General features: G+C 35.7%; 1 protein-coding gene across 1 annotated transcript in view; it reads right to left on the reverse strand.

Annotated features, from left to right (window-relative positions):
• Positions 1-5,092: 5,092 nt before the first annotated feature.
• Positions 5,093-23,388, reverse strand: part of LOC145663213 (vesicle-associated membrane protein 7-like) — a 30,452-nt gene continuing 12,156 nt past the window's right edge. Inside the window, exons 3-4 of the mRNA XM_081729568.1 lie at positions 10,820-10,975; positions 5,093-7,938 (exon numbers count right to left, since the gene is read on the reverse strand). Coding sequence (XP_081585694.1) covers positions 7,795-7,938; positions 10,820-10,975 — 300 coding nt within the window. The 3' untranslated portion in view covers positions 5,093-7,794. The remainder of the gene's footprint in view (positions 7,939-10,819; positions 10,976-23,388) is intronic.

Here is a 23,388-nt window from a genome sequence, read left to right on the forward strand (position 1 = left end):
GAAAACTGCCAATGCAAAATATAAATCACACGAAAAAGTCACTTTACCTACCCAAAAAAAAGTAGTAACTTTTAGTGACCAACTTGAAAAAAAGTAACTTTTAGTTTTAAAGGTGACTCTCTATGAGCCCTATATATATATATATTAAATTTGGAATTAACAAATTAAATTCATCCCTCCTGAGTTGTTTGTTTTCATTTAATTTTACACACAGCAACCCATCGGGGTTTGGGCTGGTTTATCTCACTACTCACAAGGCAGTGAGGGTGGACTCGCTTCCTTCCACTGGCATTGAACGTAAATTTAGTTTATCGTCCCTAAACACATACCAGATAAAGGAAGCTTCTCTCATACTCTGATTACGCTCTCACGAAAACGGAACCACAAATGTATATCCTGTAGAATCGGAATTTCTTGGTTGAAAAAAAAAAAAAAAAAAAAAAAAAGGTTTAGGAAATATTCCATTGACCTCAACACAGTTTTTCTGATAAAGTGACATATTAGTAAGTAAATAATACAGGATGAGTAGTTAAAACGAATACTTACAATAAAGAATAAATATTAATATAATCAAAAGCATTTTTAATAAGCTTTATATTCACTAATAATACATCATCATACTAATAAAAAGCTTTAAAAATAAAACTTTTCATAAACATAAATAGGAGTTAAAAATCATTCTTCTTGTCTTTGGAATGCTTTGGCAGGAACTGAATACCACTTTCATATTAATCTTAAGTTCCTATAGTTATTTTACACATCTGAATGTAATTACAATACACTTTTCTGCTTATTCCGCTATAATGACACAAATTAAATAGAAGAGATTTTACAATTATTTCTGATTTCCTGAGTATAATTTCCGTTCTCGAAAACAATAACCATTTTGTACAACAGCAGCTCCCAAGTATTATTAAATCGCAGTTTTCTTGATTTAAAAAAAAAATAAAATACTTTTATCTATTTTCTTATTTATTTTACACTTCCAATCATTTCCAATTTTGCCAGAATTGTCTCTCAAGAAAGAAGGATTTAAGAAAAAAAGAAAAAATATTATGGTACAGAGAGAAAAAAAATACCAACGCCAAACTGAATGAACGAAGATGAAGTCCCGGGTACAGCTAACGAAGTGATACCTTTCCAAACATAGTAACTTTTAATTTTACATATTAGATTGCAATAAAAAAAAAGTCCCTTGTTTATGTCTTTCCAATGCTAATATCAGTCAGCGAAAATTCGACGTTTTTTTTTCTTCTTCTTCTTGAATTAACTCCTGACGGGACATAGAGGAGCATGGCGAGTAATTTCTATCTATAAAACACTTCTTCAAGCGGCTTACAATGACAATTATAGATTGATCTCCGGGACGGTTCTACGTGAAAGAACTGATGAATCACTGATTCACCTGAAGGAAGTACATACAATAATATATTTCCTTTGGATTAAAAGGGAATATACAGATTTATGAGGTGTCAGATTCTCGTTTCTGTATAAAGCCCAAGGGATATTTACAGGTTAAAACACATGAAAATTAAGTGAAATATTATGAGACAGACTACTGAGACTCAAAAATAAAATAAAATAGGATATTGGGATCGTATCCCGTGACAAATTTCATCACCTTCTAGTCAAAAACAAAAGTCCGCATCTAAATTGTAGACAAATACATTTAAGAACAATTTTCAATATTCAGTCTCATAAGAGAAAATGTTTCCAGAGGAAAAACGTATGAAACTGTTAAAATACCTGCTAATACCCAATACTACAAGCAAACCTATTGCTTATATCAACCGACCAGAAACTGAGCATTTACACACATCAGAAAAGCTTGAATACATCGTTCCAAACATCCACCAGAAAAGTTTGAAATGGACATCCAAAAAACATTACAATAGTATTTTGTTATAAATACATCGTTCAAAATGGAAGGGAAGTTTTAACGAAATCAGTCTGAGAGAGCATTGTTTTCCTATTAGTCTGCGCACAGTTTCTTGATACACTGCTTGACATGATCCATGTGTCTCATTTCGACAGAACACATCTCTTTTCAACACGATTCATAGAAACAAACGCAGAAACTCAATCATAAAATACACTTTAGAATTTATTAAGGCTTAGCAATTGTTCCTTGTTCATTTTTGATTAGACAGCAATCACATTTATTTACCTTTAACAATATTCAAATATTTTACATGTCTCTCATTTCAATACTAAAGTCTTAAAGAACACAGTTACTTATAAAGTATACAAGGAACACTCACTTACACGTTTCCTTAAAGACAGATATTATGAACAACCCAATCATTTGCAATATTTCAAAGCATAATCGAACTTCATCTTCTGCAACAACAGATTTAAAACAAATCCGTTCTTTAACCCACAAGGGACAGCTATCGGTCTTTTTTCAGAGGCGCCAAAAGCTATCCATGCCTATGATTGGATATTGAACAACTTATTTCACAAACTAAACGCAAATGAGGCTTATAATAAACCACACCTGTCCTCTGTTTAAATGATGTGTTGATATACCACACCTGCCATCGAGTGATATGCCACGCACGTCTAAATGATTAACTTGAATGTTCGTTTTGTTAATATATGTTCACAGAATTAAAATTATAAAGAATGAAGTTATGTAACATACATACGTCGGTTGTTCAATATATAGGTTTCCCTAAACTGTAAAATATTTTCTTTTTCTTAACCCATTAGTGCCCAGAATTCCCCAGTGGTATTTTGAAAAGTTTCTTTTTTCGCCTGTTTGGTCTTAATAGTACTCTAAAATAGAAATTAGAATATTTTTGAAAAATATTTATTTTTTCTTGTTTTTTAGGCCGGCAACTTAAGTTGCCAAATGGCACATACATATTCAAAAAAGGGAAAATTTTGGAAAGTTACAATTTTGAGGAAGAAAATACACTGTGAAAACATAAGTATTAAAATCAAGTTAATCCTCCCTTTACAGACCTTCAATCCTTCCTTATGGAGTCTTTGAAATCAATCCAGTTGAGTATTTCTCCTCAAAACACATTGTAGCCCAAAGCAATGCTAACCTTACGTCAATATATCTTACAAAACAAAATGTAACGATGCTATGACGAAACAGACTCCAAAGTAACTTCATGGTTAAAACCTGCAACGTCAATCTATGAATTTCTGTGCTATAACGAAAAATTGCCGTGGCAACTTAAGTTGCCAAGGGGCAGTAATGGGTTAAAGATACATTTGTAAAGTACACATAAATATGTAGGTGGGTCCTTCCTTACTTCTCCCATTAAGATTCAGGCATTTGTCTCACCGTTGCACCCATTTGTGCAAACCAAACCTTTTGCAAAAAATCAAGGCACTGATTATATAGTACACTCGTCACATTGCGCTTCACTTCTTTATCATCAGTTGACACTTATGTCGAACCTCAACTCCTCTTGAGGGAAATGCAATTTGACATAAGTGACTTGCTTTCTTCTTATCGATACCGCCCACCTCCACTCATCACTCAAATAAGACACAAAATTGAAGAATTAAGGTGGGAATGGCTGCCCCATTCTACATACAATCTCAATTTAGCGCTGAGTTAGTTCCATCTTTTTCCGGTGTTAAAGTCTCCATTGCAAAGTGAACGTTTCGAAACAGATGAAGAAGTGAAGCGGAATGTAAATAACCAGAGCCATAATTTATTTTGCAAATTGTTGCATAACCCACCTTGGAGTACCTGGTTGACCCTGCCAGTAGTCATATGCTTGTCTCAAAGATTAAGCCATGCATGTCTCAGTGCAAGCCAAAACAAGGTGAAACCGCGAATAGCTCATTAAATCAGTTATGATTCCTTAGATCGTACCTATCCTACTTGAATAACTCTGGTAATTCTAGAGCTAATACATGCAACTCGCCCAGCAATGGAAGGGATGCTTTTATTAGATTATAGCCAATCTGTCGCTTCGTCCGTCCGAAACCTTGGTGACGCTGATGAACTTTGGGCTGATCGCACGGTCTCTGTACAGGCAACACATCTTTCAAATGCATGCCTTATCAACTTTCGATGGTAGGTTCTGCGCCTACCAGTTGTTACGGGTAACCGAGAATCAGAGTTCGATTCCAAAGAGGGGGCCTGAGACACGGCTACCACATCGAAGGAAGGCAGCAGGCGCGCAAATTACCCACATCCGACTCGGGGACGTAGTGACGAAAAATAAAGATACGGGACTCATCCGAGGCCCCGCAATAGGAATGAAAATCTTCTTTATCCGATGTGCTGCCGGTGGATCGAACCCAGGGGGTCCCAAGGTGGGTTATGCAACAAAATGGTAAATGGGCAAATTGGTGCAATGGTGAGACAAATGCCTGAATCTCAATGGAAATTACGTAGACAGGTGAGGAAGGACTCATCTACACATGTATGTATAGTTTACAAATGAATCTTAAAAAAAATATTTTACAGCTTAGGGAAACATATATTGAACGACCCATGTATATCCCGCTATTATTATTTTCTGTGCTTACTCATCTACATATCATAGTTGTCAAATGATAACTGGATTTCTTTTGGTGATTTTTGATTGAGACTCGTGTTTTTTTTTTCCTAAGAAAATATATCTATTATGGTGAGGAATAAATGGAAAATATATTTATTTTTTAAAGTTGTTTTTTACAAACTAATTTAAATAACGGGTTTGGTACGTAATAAGTTGTTTTGCTTTGCGGGAAGTTATACATTTAGGTGTAGATAAAAATAATAAATTGTACTTATAAACTAGCTATTTGGGGAACACCATTATCTGTAAGTCTATCCTGTGGATTTCCTTGTGTAATTATCTCTGAATATATAAGGTTGTCAGAACATATATATTTCTACGGATTTTGAAAGAGTACACAATATAAAGGAATTTAAGAATATGTAGAATTCGAGACAAAGATGAAGTCTGATTTCACTTTGAGTTGATTTTAGTTTAGCGTCCCTTTCAGCAGCGAGGCTAGATGAGACGTGGACCTACTGATTAACGTGGAATCCGAACCACATGAGCTCCCGCCGGGAATCGAACCCGGGTCTCCCACGCCAAAGACGCGTACGCTAACCGCTTAGCCACGAGGGAGCTCTGATTTCACTTTGAAATATTGCATATGATTACTCACAGATCTTGAAGAACACCTACTAAATCATTTACTTACCTAATATTTTCATTGTTAATAAGCTAAACACAAAACCTAGAATACATAAAATTATGTTCTACAAAACAGTTCTTAGGTTTATGGCTTTCAACTGAGATTATCGTCTTCGTTTAAAATAAAAACATCTACAAATAATCAAACATCAACAATATATAATCTATTAACATCTTTTTTCTAAATAAACTAAATACAAAATCAACTATGATAAATACATAATATAAAGACTAATAAAAAAAATAATAAAGTCTCTACAAGTCCTCTAAAATATCTGAAGTAGCACTTCAAACCATTTTCTTATTATTATTATTTTAAATTACAGTTCGTAGAACAGCATTTATTATTGTTTCTTAACGTATCGTTTGATAGACAAATCTTTTTCTTCTTTTCACTAGTTTATTTATTTGCAATTTCATTTCTCGGAAAGGCTCATTAGATACGGTATATCCTCTGATTTTGATACTGAAAGCGCAGCCCAGATGTTTCTGTGTGTTTAATAAAGGCATACACTAACTTTATGACAGTTATTTCGTTTCAAATATATTAATTGCTTTTGTTGCATTCAGACTTTAATATAACATTAATAGTTTTTTAGTCATAGTTTTACATTCACCACACACATATCATATACATCAAGCATAGTTTGATAATTATTAGGAAAACATTTCACCTTATTAAACACAGAGTGGTTACCAACTAACGGCACACTTTACTGAATACCCACATCACGACAAACTGTTTGATTTTTATTAATAATAATATAAATTATAATGGCGTAGAAATATTGGTTTCTACAAAATAGTGACTATGTAGTTAGTACTGAACATTGTGCTACCACTGGAGGCAATAACCGTCTCAAAATAGTAATTTTTAAATTCTAAAATTTTGCGACATACCCTCTGAGTCTGCGCGACACACCGGTTGGGAAATGATTCGTCGGGTTACAAAACACTGTGTCTATGGAGGTCTCCAGATCTCAATGCCATGTGATTTCTTTCTACTACGGTATGTGAAGGCCAAGTTTATCTACTCTCAAATAGCAACAACTGAAGGCTGTGACGGGAACAAGCTATAGAACGGATTGCCGTTAGGGCGTGCGACCAACGGCACACACACTAAATATCTCTAGTATACACCTGAAACTTAGTGAGTGTATGTATCTTTTCATGTACACTCATGTCCAAAATTATTGTCGCATATCTATAAATGTGTTGTTGTAGGAATATAATTTGATAACGAATTCGTCCGGTATTTCTTATAATGTTAGTATGTGTATAATCGACAAAGATATGTATGTGGAAAATTTAATGTCAAAAGAGCAGTAAATAAGAACAATAAAACTTTCTTGTGCATTTAGCAACACTTGGTTTACTCATTCTAATTTTCATATTTATAATTCTTTTCCTATCAAATTTACCACAAATATACATTTCCCGATTATACACATAGTATCAGTTTTAAAAGTACCCTGCAAAATCATCATCAAATTATATTCTTACAAGAAGACAGTTATAGATATGCGACAATTATTTTGGACATGAGTGTACACACATTCATCAAATCTGTAGTTCTTATATTTCTAAGTGCAGTGTTTTGCAACAAGATGAATGATTTATGCTGAACCTGTATATTGTTGCAAATAGGATTAGAAACAAATTGGCTGATCGTTTTGATTATATTAGGAAATGCTCACATAAATCATTATTAGAAAATACGTGAATCAGTACAGAATTCCCCATGTATTTCATATTTTGTGCATATAAACGATATCAAACCAATAGTTTGTACTGCTACTTCAGGATAACATATATAATCACATGATAGTCATGTCAAACTATCATTAACATATAAAGAAAATCAAGAATATTATCTGTTCAGGAATATGGAAGCTATTCTTTATCGGCAGAATTATCCTGACAAAGACTCCTAGCTGAATTCCGTTTCTAATGGTCTATATAGGAAGTTGCGCTTTCCTTCCCTGAGGTTACAACCACGGAATGCTTAAAGGAAAAACGAGCAGGCAGCCAGTATTCATAAATGCAGAACTCATGGGAAAGAATAGCATCAACGTTTCTGAACAGAAAACACTTGAGTTGCTAACAAATATTAACTCTTGTACAGACAAGTGAGAGCTTTTGGTGCCTACTTAATTGCTTTTTCTCAAAATACAACTGGGACTATGATTAGCTTCTGACTTAGTAGGAAAGGAAAATGTTTTTAATATTACCACAAACAAAATATCTATCTGCTGCTGTCCATGAAACCTCCTGGAAACCTGTCACCATGAAACAAACTAGTATTACATCCTGTTGGTTATGAACTTTTAGAACACCGCGTTATTCCTTAACTAATCATCCAAAAATACATTGTCTCAAAGCTAATCATAAAATATTGCTGTTAAAGTCATATCCTGTTGTCTGAATGGAGGTCCTGTCTGAAGAATACGACGAAGTATTCTATTATATTTATTGTAGTGACGAACTAAATGAAACAACCTTAGAGGATAAGACCAGGCTGCATGTTTTCCTTTCCTTCTGAGGCAGGAAGCTTACACGAAGTCCCTCGTCACTTCACAATGCTTACAAAGTACCTATACAAAAATATTTAAGTTCTACACACATATACAAGCTGTTATGAATGAATAACTCCCGTTGAAAACAGAATGATAATGGTGAGGACAATGGCCAGAATCATTCCAATGACAGCCCACAACTTGTAATTGCTACATCGGGCTCTTTTATGTAACTCATGAGCTCTCTGACGGAACGCAGTGCCCTGAAAAAGAAGACAAAATTATTAGCAGCTACTATCTCATTTATTATCAACAGGACTCCTTTCACGCTTTCCCTTCATATCTATTCTGTCTATCAATACAAAACTTGGTACACACATTTCTTTTCCCTATAGTATTTTTCGAGATACATTTGAATTGTGTGCTTTTACCCGGGGTCACTCCAGAGGGGTCCAAATTTGACTGGAGGGAATTTGCCGACATTCTCCCAATTTTACCTGTTCAAGTAAGTTATGGGCCCAAATACATAGCACCTTTGAAAAGCCTGTTTCATGCTGAAGAGAACCATGACTTTCCAATGAACAGTTTTGATGCAATAGCTATTTCACTGCGAGTCCACGATTTTCTTTATACTAACAGGATTAATGGACCCCAGGAACTTACTCGGTTTTCCATGGCATCTAATTTTTTATGCGTGAACATATCTTTGTTATGGTTATCGAATGGACTAGGTTTGATTCGTATGTCCGGATGACAGGTTCATATCCATTCCTTGTAAGCTTCTCAGTCACATAAGCAAGCGCGTGCTACTGCTAAGCATTAATTACGCAAAGATGCATTCACCACTACACTACATTAGTTTTACTTCCCCTCTTCATTACTTAACATGTCAACTTCTTTCTTACAAAACTACAAAGAGAAGTCAAAAAGTGAAGGGACTTTTGAGAAAAGGTTAATTTATTCTAAAATTGAAACACATTAATTTTCTCCCTGCACTTCAATGCATTTTTCCCAACGTTTCGCAAGTTTTTTGATTCAGTTGGAAAAAAAAAAAAGTTTTTCGGTTGCACTTATAACCAACTTTGCACCGCATCAATGACTAGCTGATAGTTGACGATTAACTTTCTTAGCTTCTGGTGATGAAGGGTGTTTCCAAACCATATTCGCAGCCTTACTTCCCGGTTTATGATGTAGTACCCAAGTTTTATCTATAGTAACAATTTGCTATAAAAAATCATCTCCCGCGCGACGATAATGGGTCAAATGTTTACGAGAGACGTCCAACCTTTGAGCCTTATGCTTCGCGATAAACAACTGACACCATACTGTGCTTACACTCGACGAATAACTTCCGCAAGTTGAACACCTTCCACAAACAAAAAGTGAATCACTGCCCTCATTTCCTCCTAGGTGCAGATCGACAATGGAGTTACCATGTTTAAGTATCTGCTACACCCCAACAACTAATGCGGGAATAAGAGTGACACGTTGCATAGAAGTGTTGCAGAAAACACTCATTTAGCGCTGGATACTAGCAATGTTACAAACCCTAGTACGAGAAAATGCAAAAGTCCCTTTTTGACTTCTCGTATATTGCACGACATATGAGATAGTTAAGAAAGAGCAAAGGAAACTTTTAAAAGATTAAGTGAAATAAAAAATGAACTCTGTAGTTTAACGTCGCTCAATGATGTTGGAAACGGATTAGCGGAGAAAAAATTACAATGACACTGGTGGAATACTAATGTGGAAAAATCTGTAGAAATTTTACAAAGTTATCTATTACGATGCATCCAAAGACGCGTTCCAATAAGCCACAGCGCTACCGATAGAAGAGATGCGACACAACTAACAAAGGAAAATACTGACTGACGATAGGGCAGACGGTAATAGCAAGATAAAGAAGAGTAAGGAATGAAGGATTAAATGGCCCGAGTGATGTCATGAAAAAGAACGCCTCACGCCTATGACCTTCAAGAGATGGGTGATAGATGTAAGTGAATGAATATGGAAGAACTGAAATGAAATCTTTAAGTTTTACGTCCCACGTTATGCCGTCTAGGCTAAAAGAGATGGTGATGATGAGAAATGAATGAAATGAAGGGAAAGTAGGAGGAAACGGGAGCACTTCAAGAAAACCCACACACACGCTGTTTGACCACCACAAAGTTCACTTGGCGTGAGCTGGGATCGAATCAGGGACCCCCACGCACCAGAGGTAAACGCTCTACCACTGAGTCACTGCGGCCCTTATGGAGGAATTAATAGAATTAAAAATGAATGAAACTCAAGACCTTCGCATAGCCTGGAATCAAACCAAGAGCTCTTCTATTGGGTCGAACAGTTTCATGACCCACCTAGAGTCCAAGGAAGAAAAAGTCACACAGCTGACAAGAATCAGCTCTCCATTTCACCTTCTGCGACTTGAATGAGTGCTCCACCAGACAACATGGTGACCCAATATTTCCAATCTTATTATTCACGATTTCATAGCTTATTATAAGATCTAACAGATGGTGGAAACATCTCTAAACGCAATTTGGGCTCTTAAATTGTATTTTAACAAGGAAAACGTTAACAATTGATAAAGAACTAGTGATTTCACCATTTTTATTAATTTGATCTGGCACAATACTACGGATTAAACAAATGCAACTGTCAGGCTAGTCTACAAAACAAAATTCTGTTACTCTAGCTACACATTTGTAACCAAAATTTTGGGTGATGCAAGTAGTATGTGCCAACGTATTTTATGTCTGTGTATGACTTAGCAACTCATATAAAGTAACATTCAACGCAAATGAATAACAGGTCGTTCCTCTTATACTCTCTTCAGATTTCAGAAAAAACACATGTCTAACTGTAGAACTCTTCGCTGTCTAGTGGCTAAGGTGCCTTCGGTCTATGGGGACTCGGATTCGATTCCAGGTAGGAGAGCACTGAACGCATTACAATGGTTTGGACTGCACTTTCAACTCCAGTTCCACGCATCATATACCCCAATGTTGGAAAGAAACGTTAAACGTCAATAAACAAACGAACTGTCTTTAATTGAACATTTTGCATAGAATTCAAACAATAATTACATAAATAAAATTTTTTGTTAAAGTACTATTTTAATCGATTTCAATGAGTTAACGTTACCTGTGACTCCAAATCTTCAGTTTTATTTAGCAGGTCATCCAGCCTTTCTCCACGGTCAATCACTTTCTGGACATTGTCTAACATCACCTTTTTAACGTCATCCACCTGAGCACGAAGCTGGGATACTTTATCCCCTCGACCCATATTGAAATCCTCCTAAAATAAATATGTAAATAACAATAATAATAGTGCTTAAAAATGTTTCTTAACTAGGCGCCATAATAACACATATACCTGTGTGTTTTGAATTTAAATTATAGTTACTGGTATAAATTAATTAAATATATTACAGAAATTAAGTATATTTGAGACTCAATAAAAATGGAACTTTCAATTTTATGATGAACTAGCAGAATACCCGTTCTTCACACGGGTAGAATACGTTTCATTTTGGACATAAAGGACAATGGGAGCTGAATTTGGATTTAAACGGTATAGCAAATGTTACTGTTCGTCTCAGCGATTCCTAAAACTATGGATTAGACATTAATATCGGTCATTTTCGATCATTTTTAAATATCTTCCCCTCCCCTAAGATGCACCGTTAAAGTGAAATGATAAAAACCATCCCAGGCATGAACCTCATCTATGTTGAAAATTTGATTGAGATCGGTCGGATAGTTTAAGAGGCACGAAGTCACAAACACAGTGACTTTCAATTTTTATTAGATTTATTACAATTTCTTTTTAATTGTAATTTATTATTTATTGTAGTTTCATGAAATAACCTTGTGAGCAAAAAACGTTAGAACAGCTGACTGTTCTCTTCAAATGTTCACTGGACGTACACAAATCAACTACTTAAGCGTTCAAAGTGGTAAGGGGTACCCAGGCCCGTATTTATATATAGTGTGCCCCTGCGCTCTACATAATCTGCCGCCCCTCCCATGGCACAAACTTATGTCTCAAACACGGAAACAAGCCGTGATTTTGTAAACATATCAGCTCTTGGTGAGTAGCAGTTTAGGTATTACAAGTTGCAACGTAATTTTAAATGGTTTAATTCTCTCAATGATGATTATGATGTGGTGTTAGATAGATGAACGATAATACGTAGATTGAAACATGAAATTTTAATGTTTTGAAACTCTCAGAGAAATGATTCAAATAATCTGTTCGAGGTCCCTAGGTCACATCTAAGCTCCGATATGGGGTGCAAAGTCCCCATAAGGATAACAATGGAGGCATTATAAAAACAGTCGGAAATGATTAATATTAGAGTTGAATTAAGAGTTTTTGGGGTCGCTGAGATGAATAGTGACAATTTTAACCCAATTCAATTTCAAGGTCATACTCCACTTCCCAGGAAGGAAGGGGGGCGAGATTTTAAAAGTAATCGAAAACGACAGATATTAGTGTTGAATTCATAGTTTTTGAGGTCGCTGAGTTTAACGACATCAGTTTTCACGATGTTCAAGTTCGTCGTCACCCCTTGGGGTGAGAGTGAGAGAGGATTTTTAAAAAATAATCAGGTAAGTGACTGATTCATACTAGCTTTGCTATATTCAATAATTTACACTAAAATACAAATGCTGAGCAAAGCAACGTTTTATTATAACAATAATTGTGACAGTTTCGGATATCTAACATATCCTTCTTCAGACACTATCGAAAATAAATGAAAATGCATATTAAATATATATAGTTATTGTTATGACAATTTTAAAACTCTCGTACACATGAATCATCAATTGGCTTATCGCTAAATTACTCCAAATGTGAAGTGGGATTCCTCGGTGCTACAGAAGAACAAATTAAGAACCTATATATCATCTTTAATAAGTCAGCACCTGGTATTCAGCTCCTTACTCTAGCTAGTGCAGAGCTTTTAGGTTCAGCTATCTCAACAGAAGCACACAGCAAAATGTTATTAGACAAGACCTCCAAACTAGAATTTTTTGTCGCGACTTTCCAAGCTTTCAGCCCATTCTGCATTTTATTTATTAAGGGCTTCATTTCGAATTCCGAGATTATTTTATTTCCTTCGATGCTCTCCATCTTGGAAGGAAGATGTCCTACTGGAAAAGTTTGACGATACTTTTAAAACTGGACTGGAATCCATCCTCAATTGTTCTCTTGATAACAACTCTTGGAAACAAGCTTCATTACCAGTCAAAAATGGAGGTCTTGGAAACCGTAGCGCTACAGATATGGCTATTTCGTCTTTTCTTGCGTCTTTCTATGGTGCAAGTCAATTAATTAGCTCTCTTCTTCAATGGGATAACGACGAAATCACCAATCCAGATGTCCTAGTTGGGTTAGACCCTCCGGCTCTCGAAAATCGTAACAATCAGTCGGTCTGGGACGAGGCCATTGTTAATTACCATGTAGCTTCTTTATTGCAGACTACAAATAACATTGAAGATAAGGCCAAGCTTCTCGCGGTCATGTCCCCTGAAAACGGTGCATGGCTTCAAGCTCTACCATCACCCTCTCTGGGCCTACAGCTATCCAATGAGAGCTTCCGAGTATCCGTCGCTCTACGGTTGGGAGCAGATATATGTGAACCACACCAATGCCCCAATTCCAACACCTTAGTAGATAAAAAAGGATTACACGGTTTGTCGTGCAAAAGCAGCGCCGGCAGACATCCACGTCACTCAAGTGTGAGAGCTTTAATATCAGCGGGGCTCCCAGCAGTGAGGCAACCGAATGGATGTAGCCGTTCAGACGGAAAAAGACCTGATGGTATGACATTAATACCATGGAAGAAAGGAAAGGCATTGATATGGGATTTCATATGTTCAGATACTTATGCCCCCTCCAATCTTCAATATTTCTCAGTACAAGCTGGACTCTTAGCTGCTCGAACAGAAAAAAAAAATAAATAAATAAATAATAATAATAATAATAATAATAATAATAATAATAATAATAAAAATAAATAAATAAATATTGTAATCTACTCGATAACTATTGCTTTGTTGCAATACCAATTGAGTCTAGCGGTTCTTGGAAAGGCGGCGGCCTCAAATTTATAAATGAAATCGGCCACCGTCTATTAATTACATCAGGAGATTCTCGAGCAAAATCTTTCCTGATTCAACGTATTAACATAGCCATTTAACGTGGGAATGTGTCGGCTATTATGGGAACGTTACCCACCGGTAAAGAGCTAGAAGAGGTCTTTCTTCTGTGATTGCAGAGCAGGGAGGTTAGGAGTAAACACAGACGTCATTGGTGCAACAATTTATATAACAACCGAGCAAAGAGTAGGGAGAGACAGCTCACAGTCCATAAGTTTATATGAAAAATTACGACAGAATGCTGTACCGTACGTCAAGACAGTGACATAACATGACCTGTTGCAGCTATTGAAAGCAGAAGATTTAGTATTACCTGCCAAACAGTATGGGAACAAAGGTGTGTATGCGAGCTGTGGTTTCTTGGAAAATATCTCCGATCATGCTGAACGGGTAGCAATTCGAGGAGTCATGTATGTTAGGAAGCTTTCTGAGGCCAACAAAGCGAAACAAGAGGAACGTAGAACAGACGAATAAGAAAGTACAGAGACAGAGAAGAGTTTACGCGTTCTTGATGTTTGTAAATCATGAAAAATTACAATAATTATAAAACAATCAAAATAAATAAAGTATTGAGGAGATTTTAAAATTCTTTAATAGACATATATTCATTGTTAAGAAAAAATGTAATTTCTTTTACCATATATATATATAGTCATTGTTAAGAATTTTTAAATTCTTTTAATAGACATATATAACAGAAAACATGGAAAATTCTGAACGCTGATTGGCTGATCAAGAAAGAATCATCAAGATGATGTTAGATTGGAAAGAGAAAGGAATGCCATTTTTAAACACGTAAGGGGTACGGGGCACAATATTAATTGGTGCGAAAGTGAAATGTTAGCAAGGGAACAAAGGACATTAATAAGAAAGTGGAAGGAGGCCAGATTCATTGAAAAAAAAAGGAAGGCTGTGTTATGAATTGGATCAACTTCTATTATGATTGGATGGTTCGTTATTGATCAGCCAATCAGCATTCAGAATTTTCCGTGTTTTCTGTTATATATGTGTGTTAAAAGAATTTTAAAATTCTTAACAATGACTATATATCAAGGTTCGTATATACACTACAGGTTGCGCCAGCCCAATCGTTGGATGTGTGACGTCACCGGGTAAGCAAACGCGAGTATTTTCTTGGCTCAGTAATGCCAGTCTTTTAACAGCAAAATTCCCGTCCAAAGCCACAAAATTTCCCGATGTGATGCAAAATTTCCCGCTAACCTAAATAGATATAGTTTTCATCTAGTAGTAAACAATTTTAAAAAAATACCGCTTTAGACTGACTATGATGTACAATGGAATTCATTCTCGTAGTATAAAAAGGTATTATTTATAGTTATGCATGATAAGGTAAAAAACAAATTTTAAAAAAATACTATGTACACTTTTTTGTAACGAACACTATGTCGTTCTTTATGGTTTGGAAGAGAATGCTATCTATGGTCAGGAAAGCCAGAATTAATTCAGTTGTTTTTGCCTAACGATTTTTGTGTTGCAGCACATTGCCTGTTCCGTCTCCAAAAAAAGCAGCGAAAAGCAGGGTATTTTGGAATTGCTTTACATTAACTTGATTAAAGCCCATTATACATCGTCAAACTTTTCCATCAAATTTTGTATCAAACTTTTCTTTGACGATAATTTGGTCAAATAAGATGGATAAAACTTTCGCACCCATTATAAACGATCAAATATAAAGGTGAATATCATTGCTCAGTTGTTTATATTTCTTGATTCAGTTGTTAGTTCACATGAAAGTATAAGTAGTGTACCAGAGGGGCGCCGCAAACTGATATTCGAAAGCACACGAACTATGCCGAACACGTGTGACGTCATGAGGTAAGCACAGCCAAGAGCTCCTTGCGCCGACCACTTGTTTAGAGAGTTTTAATTGGATTTTGACGTTAAGAAAAATTGCATGAAAATACCTTATAGCCTTAACGATCAAAGTTCGCACACATCCCGTTCTTGAATCTCTCTTTGTTTTTATATCTTTAATTTAAAAAATAAAGGAAAAGGGGAAGAGAAAAAAGTACCATATCTGTATATTGTGTTACGTATTGTTTAAAAGTTTATAAATAAGACTCTATTAAGCGGCAATATTGAAGTCAAACCCTCTCATAACTGCAACAAGATCCACGGTTATTTTCCAAAGTACCATTTTCATAACATCGTTAAAAGAAAAAAGAACTTTGCATTACACACCAATCAAACTATCCCTATTCTATCTGAACATTTTGTTTTTCATTACAGGAACGATATAACTCCCCTCTCGTGAAAATATTTATTAACCCAAATTATTTTATGAACACACTGCATAATTAATTATTCTTGTACAATTTTATGTATAACGAAATTATACTATATGTATAATTATAATATTCATGAAGTAACAGCGTACGAAGGACTTGGTCTTATATAGAGGGTGTTTTTAGCTGGAGACCGCATAATATCTCGAGAAATAAATATCGGACAAAAAATGTTTGAAATAAAAATTTAATAATTTCAAAGGGAAAATTAACCTGTTATAAAATTAGCCCACCCACTCCGCCTCTTGGGGGCAGAGTAGGGGTAACTTTAAAAACTTAAATAGGGAACTCCAATATTTCGCATTCTACAATGAAAAATAAATTTTATTCGGTACTTTCTTTTTTGATTCGTGATAGATGGCGCCGTAATCAATGAAAACGTTGCAATAAAGGAATCTTCAATTGTGAACTCCCAGGTTTTAAATCCAGAATAGAGATAACCTGATTTGATTGGCTATTGAAGTTTAGAAATCTGTTTCAGCAACGAGGCTACATATATATATATATATATATGTGTGTGTGTGTGTGTGTGTGGGTGTGGGTGTGTGGGTGAAATTTCTCACTTTTCATTGATATATTACTATTCTATTGATGAAATGCATATAAATCTGAAACTCAGGGGCGAAATTGCCCCATGGAGGCCCAAATGTCATCCTTGTTATAAGACGTGAAAGTACTGTTTACATTGGCGCGAATCCCGGGGGGATGAGGGGGACATGTATCCTCCAATCTTGGAACTGGGGGGACTGTCCCCCCAATAATCCGATTTGAAATGTGATGATTTGTGTCCGTTTGCGACAAAGGAAAGTGAGACGAAAATGATGTCCCCCAGAATAAGCCTCAAACCTGCCCGCCTCCCAACGTTGAAGACAGCTTTGCTCCCTTGATCCTCCATAGCATTGTCTTTCCACTTTTTAAATATTGTGAACATCGCTTAAAAAAAAAAAGAATGGTCTTACCCTCCCCACAATATTGAAGGCAGATTTGCGCCGCTGATATTTAAAGTTTAATCCGAATCAACTGGAACCGTTTAAATTTGTAAGGCACTCCCACCTGGAATCGAACCCAGGACTCCGTGTATTAACGGCGCAATTCCTAGCCACTAGACCAGCAAGGAGGGCATACTATAATCTGAAGTAACACGATATGCTATTGATTTTGCGACTTTTAACATGAATTTTGATTCCATGTAGGAGCTCAGTGGTTTAGAATCCATGTAATGCTACAGGTCCGTGTCTTATATAGTATCGATGCTGAAAGGGGCGCTAAACCCAAAATCAAATCTAACATCACGAACAGTGTTGTAAGTGGAGGAGTGAGGCACATATAATGGCAGTCAGCATCCTTCCTGTTTGTCTTTTGTACTTCCTGTAATATCTGGGGCTACGAAATGCAGAAAGAATCAATCAATTTTGTATCTCTGTAAGAGAAGAAACTGTAGTGATGCAATACGCGGAGCTTTCAAATCTTTAATAGTTCCACAAGAAAGAAAATAAAAAGGATTGTTTATCATTTTCTAGTTATTTTAACGAAAATTTATCCCTTTTTCATAATAATAATAATAATAATAATAATAATAATAATAATAATAATATCTTTAATTGAACATTCCTCGATTATGATCTCTAGGCTAATTATTATAAAATAACTGATGAAACAAAGAACCCCCTGCACCAGAATGATAATAGATTTTATTATTTTACATTTACATTTCATTTTGTTGAAAGTGTGGGTAGGAGACTTTTCCACTTTTTGGGAATGTCTTATTTAAAACTTCTTCCTATTGAAGAAAATTCACCCTTCAAAAGTATTTTCAGATATAATTGGAAACCCATTGACATGGTGAAAAATGTGAAATAGATGTGTCAAGTGGCAGAGTGGATCATGACTAGTGTCACATTCCATTTTCTGATCTTGTTTTTTTTTTTTTTTTTTTTTTTTTTTTCAAATTCTTGCTGATGCTTGCTTGTTCACCCTCACAAAGCAAATTTAACTTTGTGCCTGACCGGTGCTATACGCAGTCTTCCGAAGTGTTCATTTGCAAAAAACAATTCTTTTTTTTAAACATTTTTCGGAGTGTTTCAAGAATTTTTGCATATAAACAAGAAACGAAACTGTTTTGGAATATTTCCGTATACAATATTCATCTGGTTGTGTGTGTGTTGTTGTTTGGGTTTGGGTATTTTTGATATTGAACTGCTGTGTAGTGTGGCTGTTTATTTTATAATTGATTCATTTTGTTTTAACAATGGGAGGTTGCGCGGTCGCTACGTGCAACACGTACTGTAGGAAAACAAAGGGAACAGGTGTTATGTATCATAGGTTTCCGAAAGATCCATCCATTAGGAAACGATGGGTCATTAAATATAAAAGAGCTGATAAGTTCAATGTTGAAATCGCCCGAGTGTGCTCTAAACATTTTAATCCCGAAGATTATGAACGGGATTTGAAGGCAGAACTGTTAGGTCTGCCTCCTTCTAAAAAATTGAAGCCTACGGCAGTACCAAGCCAAAATTTAAACTATGAAGAAAGTGAAGTACATAGAACTTCTACCACGTGTCTGCAATCACATAAGGGGGAAGCAATGGCAAGGCAAGCCAGAAAAGAGAAGAGAGAAATTAAACAACAAGCAATTAACACTCTTATTAACTTGTCACCTATCAAGAGTAAGTGTGAGAAACAGACAGAAACAGAACCTGTATTCATTTCAAGTGACAAAAATGAAAAACTGGAAGCAGATTTCAAAAAATTAAAACAGCAGAACAGAAAGTTGCTTTTACAGAATTCAAAATATAAAGAGAAAATAAAGCAATTAAGACAAGAACTGCAGATAAAAAGGAGGCGAATAAAGCAACTGGATGATGTACTGAAAATGCAAAGTTCCAAACAAATTAACGAAATTTTAGGACAAGTATTCACCAAGACTCAAATTGATTATTTTATTAGAAAGAAAAGAGTTGGAAAATGGAATTCTGAGGACATCCGCAGAGCGCTTATTTTAAGAGCGATTTCCAGAAAGTGCTACATGTATTTAAGGAAACGTGGATATCCTCTGCCAGGATTATCCACTTTAAGAAGATGGACATCGAACTTCCAGTGTCGGCCTGGAATATTAACGGATGTCTTGTCATTGATGGAGACAAAAGCTGCCAGTCTGAATGAAAAGCAGAGATTGTGTGTTCTTAGTTTTGATGAAATGAACGTAGATTGCAGACGATGTTACGACCAGGAGGAGGATATAATACGTGGACCACATAGCCAAGCTCTTGTGGCAATGATTCGTGGCTTGGTTGGACAGTGGAAGCAACCGATTTATTATAATTTCGACAAAACCATGTCCGGGTCTTTATTATGCGAAATTATAAAAGAAGTACAAAAAGCTGGGTATAGAGTTGTGGCAGTAGTGGCTGATATGGGAAGTAAAAATATGCAGGTCTGGAGAGATCTAGGGGTAGATCATTTAAATCCGTGCTTTTCCCATCCATCATTACCAGACAAACGCATATGGGTATTTGCCGACGTACCCCATTTACTAAAGTTGTTCCATGTATTAGACCATGGAATTAAATTACCCAGTGGTACCTCCGTGGACAACAATGTTTTCAAGCGCCTCCTCAGTAAAGATTCTGGAGAGCTGAGACTTTGCCATAAATTAACAAATCACCATTTGACAGTTAGTAGCAGAGAACGACAGCGTGTTCGCCTGGCTGCACAATTATTTTCTAATACAATCTCCAAGGCAATAGAAAGTTTGTTTCCAGACGAAATAGAAACACCAAAATTTATAAAACTAGTTAATGACACATTTGACATTCTGAACTCAAGAACCCGCACATCTTCAGTATCTATGTCAAATGGTTTTGGTCTTCCCTCCGAACACAAACTTCGAGAAGAAACACTAAGAAAATTATATTTTTTGATTCGAGATTCGAAAGTAGGCAAGGCTCAAAGACTTCTCCCTTTCCAAAAAGGTTTTATGATGAGTATTCGTTCCCTATTACGTAGGCTGCTTTCAGGATCTACGGAAAGAAGGAGTCGAGTATTTGCTAACTTCCAGATTTAACCAAGACTGCCTAGAGAATTTATTTTCTCAAATTAGAGGTCTCGGGCGATTTTATGACCATCCAACTCCTTCAGAATTTAAAAATAGGTTACGATTACTTATTTTGGGTCATAATTCCAATGACATTCCGGTATCACATTCATCACCTGTCTCATCTACAGACGAGTCCGTCACCTACATGACGAACAATTTTTTCAACGGTCTGCTTCCCGACATGCCAGAAGCACTGACAATGATTGATAATGATTCGGAAATGGTGGATCTAATCATGGAAGAACCCATAAATTCATATAGTTCTGCTGCTCTATCATCTGAGTGTTCTGAAGAGGGTTTGAAGTATTTGGCTGGCTATGTAGCATTTCGCTCGCGAAACTGTGATCGTTCTTTGGGAACTCCAACTGGACAGTTGTTGGACTTGTCGCCAAACCAATCTAGCCACACATCTAGCTGGATTCAGAAACTATCACGTGGTGGTCTTCTTGTACCCTCAGAAGAATGGTTGGAGAAAGTGAGACAGTGTGAGATTTTGTTCTCAAGTGTGCACGGGAGTGAATTGTCAGAGACCTAATGTTATAAAAACTTTGTGCAATACGATTGCAGACAAATATCCAAGCCTACACAAAGACACTATTAAAGTTTATGTGAAAACCCGAACATTTATACGTTTGAGGTATTTAAACGTCAGCACAAAAGAACAGGTTGCAGCCGAACGCCAGCGCAAGAAAATGAAGAAATTGGGATTTATCATCACTGCAGCCATCAAGAACGTAGCCTGGGTGAGTAATGCAAGATATTATTATTGTCGCAATGAAGTACTTTGCTTGTTTTGTTTACAGTGCAAATGTGAAAATGTTTTCAGAATGTTAAATGATAGTGATAGCTCTTACGGAAATTCACATCCTCAAAATAGTTTTAGTTTCCCCCTTTAGTTTGAAGAGAAAAAATAACAATTTTACTGATATTACTTCCCTCAAGAGTCGCCGCTGCGAAACGAAAAAGACATGATTGCAACCCTTAGTCCTTATTGTATTTGGTTGTCAGTAGACCCACAGAATTTGTAAGGGGGGGCTTAATGTGTTAAGAGGCATAAATTGTTAAAAATTCTAAACTTCTCTACGTCAATAATTACCCAGATCTTGTATGAATGGTTACCATTATATTCCTTCACTCGAGCTCCTTACTCTAATAATAATAATAATAATAATAATAATAATAATAATAATAATAATAATAATAATAATAATAATAATAATAATAATAATAATAATAATAATAGACACAAGACTACATTCCTTTTGGATCCTGGAGAGGCTTCCTACTATGTATTTATATTTATTGAAATGCGTAGATTTTAGTAGCGTTGGCCTATTTATTTTCTCTATCAAACTTTTAGCTGTTTCTTTTGCACCAAATATCTGGAACACTTAATTGTGCCAGGTAAATTTGTGGATACTCTTAATACTACTCTCATTATTTATTGATTGTAAAATGGAAAAAGATTAGATTAAATTAACATAATACTCTTTCCTATTTAAGTAATAATGACCAAGAAATCTATTAAACTGCATATTTAAAAAGAAAATAATAAAAAGATACTAACTACCGCACTAAACTTTCTCGCTTCCATTTAATAAATTAAATCAAGTCGTGCTGCACTTTTAAGAAAAATTTATATATGAAATATGATCAAAATCATCTGACTTTTTTTTTAGTCAATTGTCTGATAGAAAAGAGTAGACCATTTCTTCTGAGCTTTTCACTTGTTCTCAGAGGTATTAAAATGAATTGAAAATGATGCACCTCTTAAAATACCTTAATTGCATTTTTTTTTTTTTTTTTTTTGGTATTAATATAGCGCATAAGGATGTTTTATTGGCTTGTGGGCGGGGTATACGGAAAATTTCGTAGATGGCCGTCTGAATATATCTATCGTTGAACAGATACGCGTAGGTATATGTACACAGAATATATCTTATGCCGAATGATAGGCGCTTTCATTACACTTTCGAAAAATTATTTATTTAAACTAATTTAAAACCAGTGAGTACGTAAAGCGCGCCTTGCTCTGCATTGTTTTCCAGAAGTTGAGAGAGAAGCTAATCGCGTCTGCTTACCCGGTGACGTCACACATCCAGCCTCGTCCTCAGTGCTTGGGCTGGCGCAACCTGTAGTGTATATACGAACCTTGCGTATATGTGAGTTTTAGGTGGCACCTGCTGGTGTAACTATAATGAATAAGGTTGTAGAAATGAATAGAATGATTATTCACAGTTACTTCTGTCTCATTTCCCTCCTTTATTGCTATTCCCAAATAAATCTTATTTTCATGGTTCCTTTCTTGTTCAGTAAATACGTATGAATCTACATTCTACTTTTTAGTCCGATGCTTAAATTTCTTCTAATTCAGTTAATTTTCGAGTAACTTTTGTAAGTTTGGGGCACTGATTAAGAATAAATAGTCCGTCATAAAAATGTTTGGCTGTTGTTTAGCTTTGGGGGGGGGGGGAACAGGTTTTTAATTGACTTTTTTGCGATTTTCTATTAACATTCGGTTAGATTAGCTTAATAACATTTAATTCACACAGTATTGCCGAGCGAGGGTGAGCGAGTAAAGGCGGGTTAGAGTCTCGCAGGGCACATTGTTTTCAGTCTTCGATAGTGTTGGCCCCCCATTACTAAACAGTTACCAAATGTTAGGTTTTACAGTTAAAATGAGAGAGTACATATTAACGAGGGTTCTGTAGGATATTAAATTCCCGAGGAATTTTTCAGTGTAGGAAACTTCTAATTTATATTTAGAAATGCGAAAATATTACGCACTCTAACCTATTTTGATTTTATGCAACATCAAGTGTTTTTCGCTACCCTCATTTTGGCTTCCACCTTCAGCTATTGATGCCTCTGCCTCTTGCGAACAAAACCCTGTGCTAACTTGTGGGTCCCATGCTGTGCTCCTGCTCTGAATCGGTTAAATATCATCCTCGCTTTTAGTGGCCACCTATCGTAAGATGCTTTTCCTGCAGTCTCTTTTTAAATGATATTCGTTCGATGCGTAGTTACACCTTAGAGGTCTTCACTACTGCGTAATTAAACTACCGCTAATTTTAGAGTTTTCTGTAATATCCTCAAAATAAATAAAAATACCCGAAAAGTAGAAACGTAGTAAACTAAACA

This window comes from Thermobia domestica, chromosome 10 (genome assembly GCF_964235325.1).
Source record: "Thermobia domestica chromosome 10, izTheDome1.hap1.1, whole genome shotgun sequence".
Lineage (NCBI taxonomy): Eukaryota > Metazoa > Arthropoda > Insecta > Zygentoma > Lepismatidae > Thermobia > Thermobia domestica.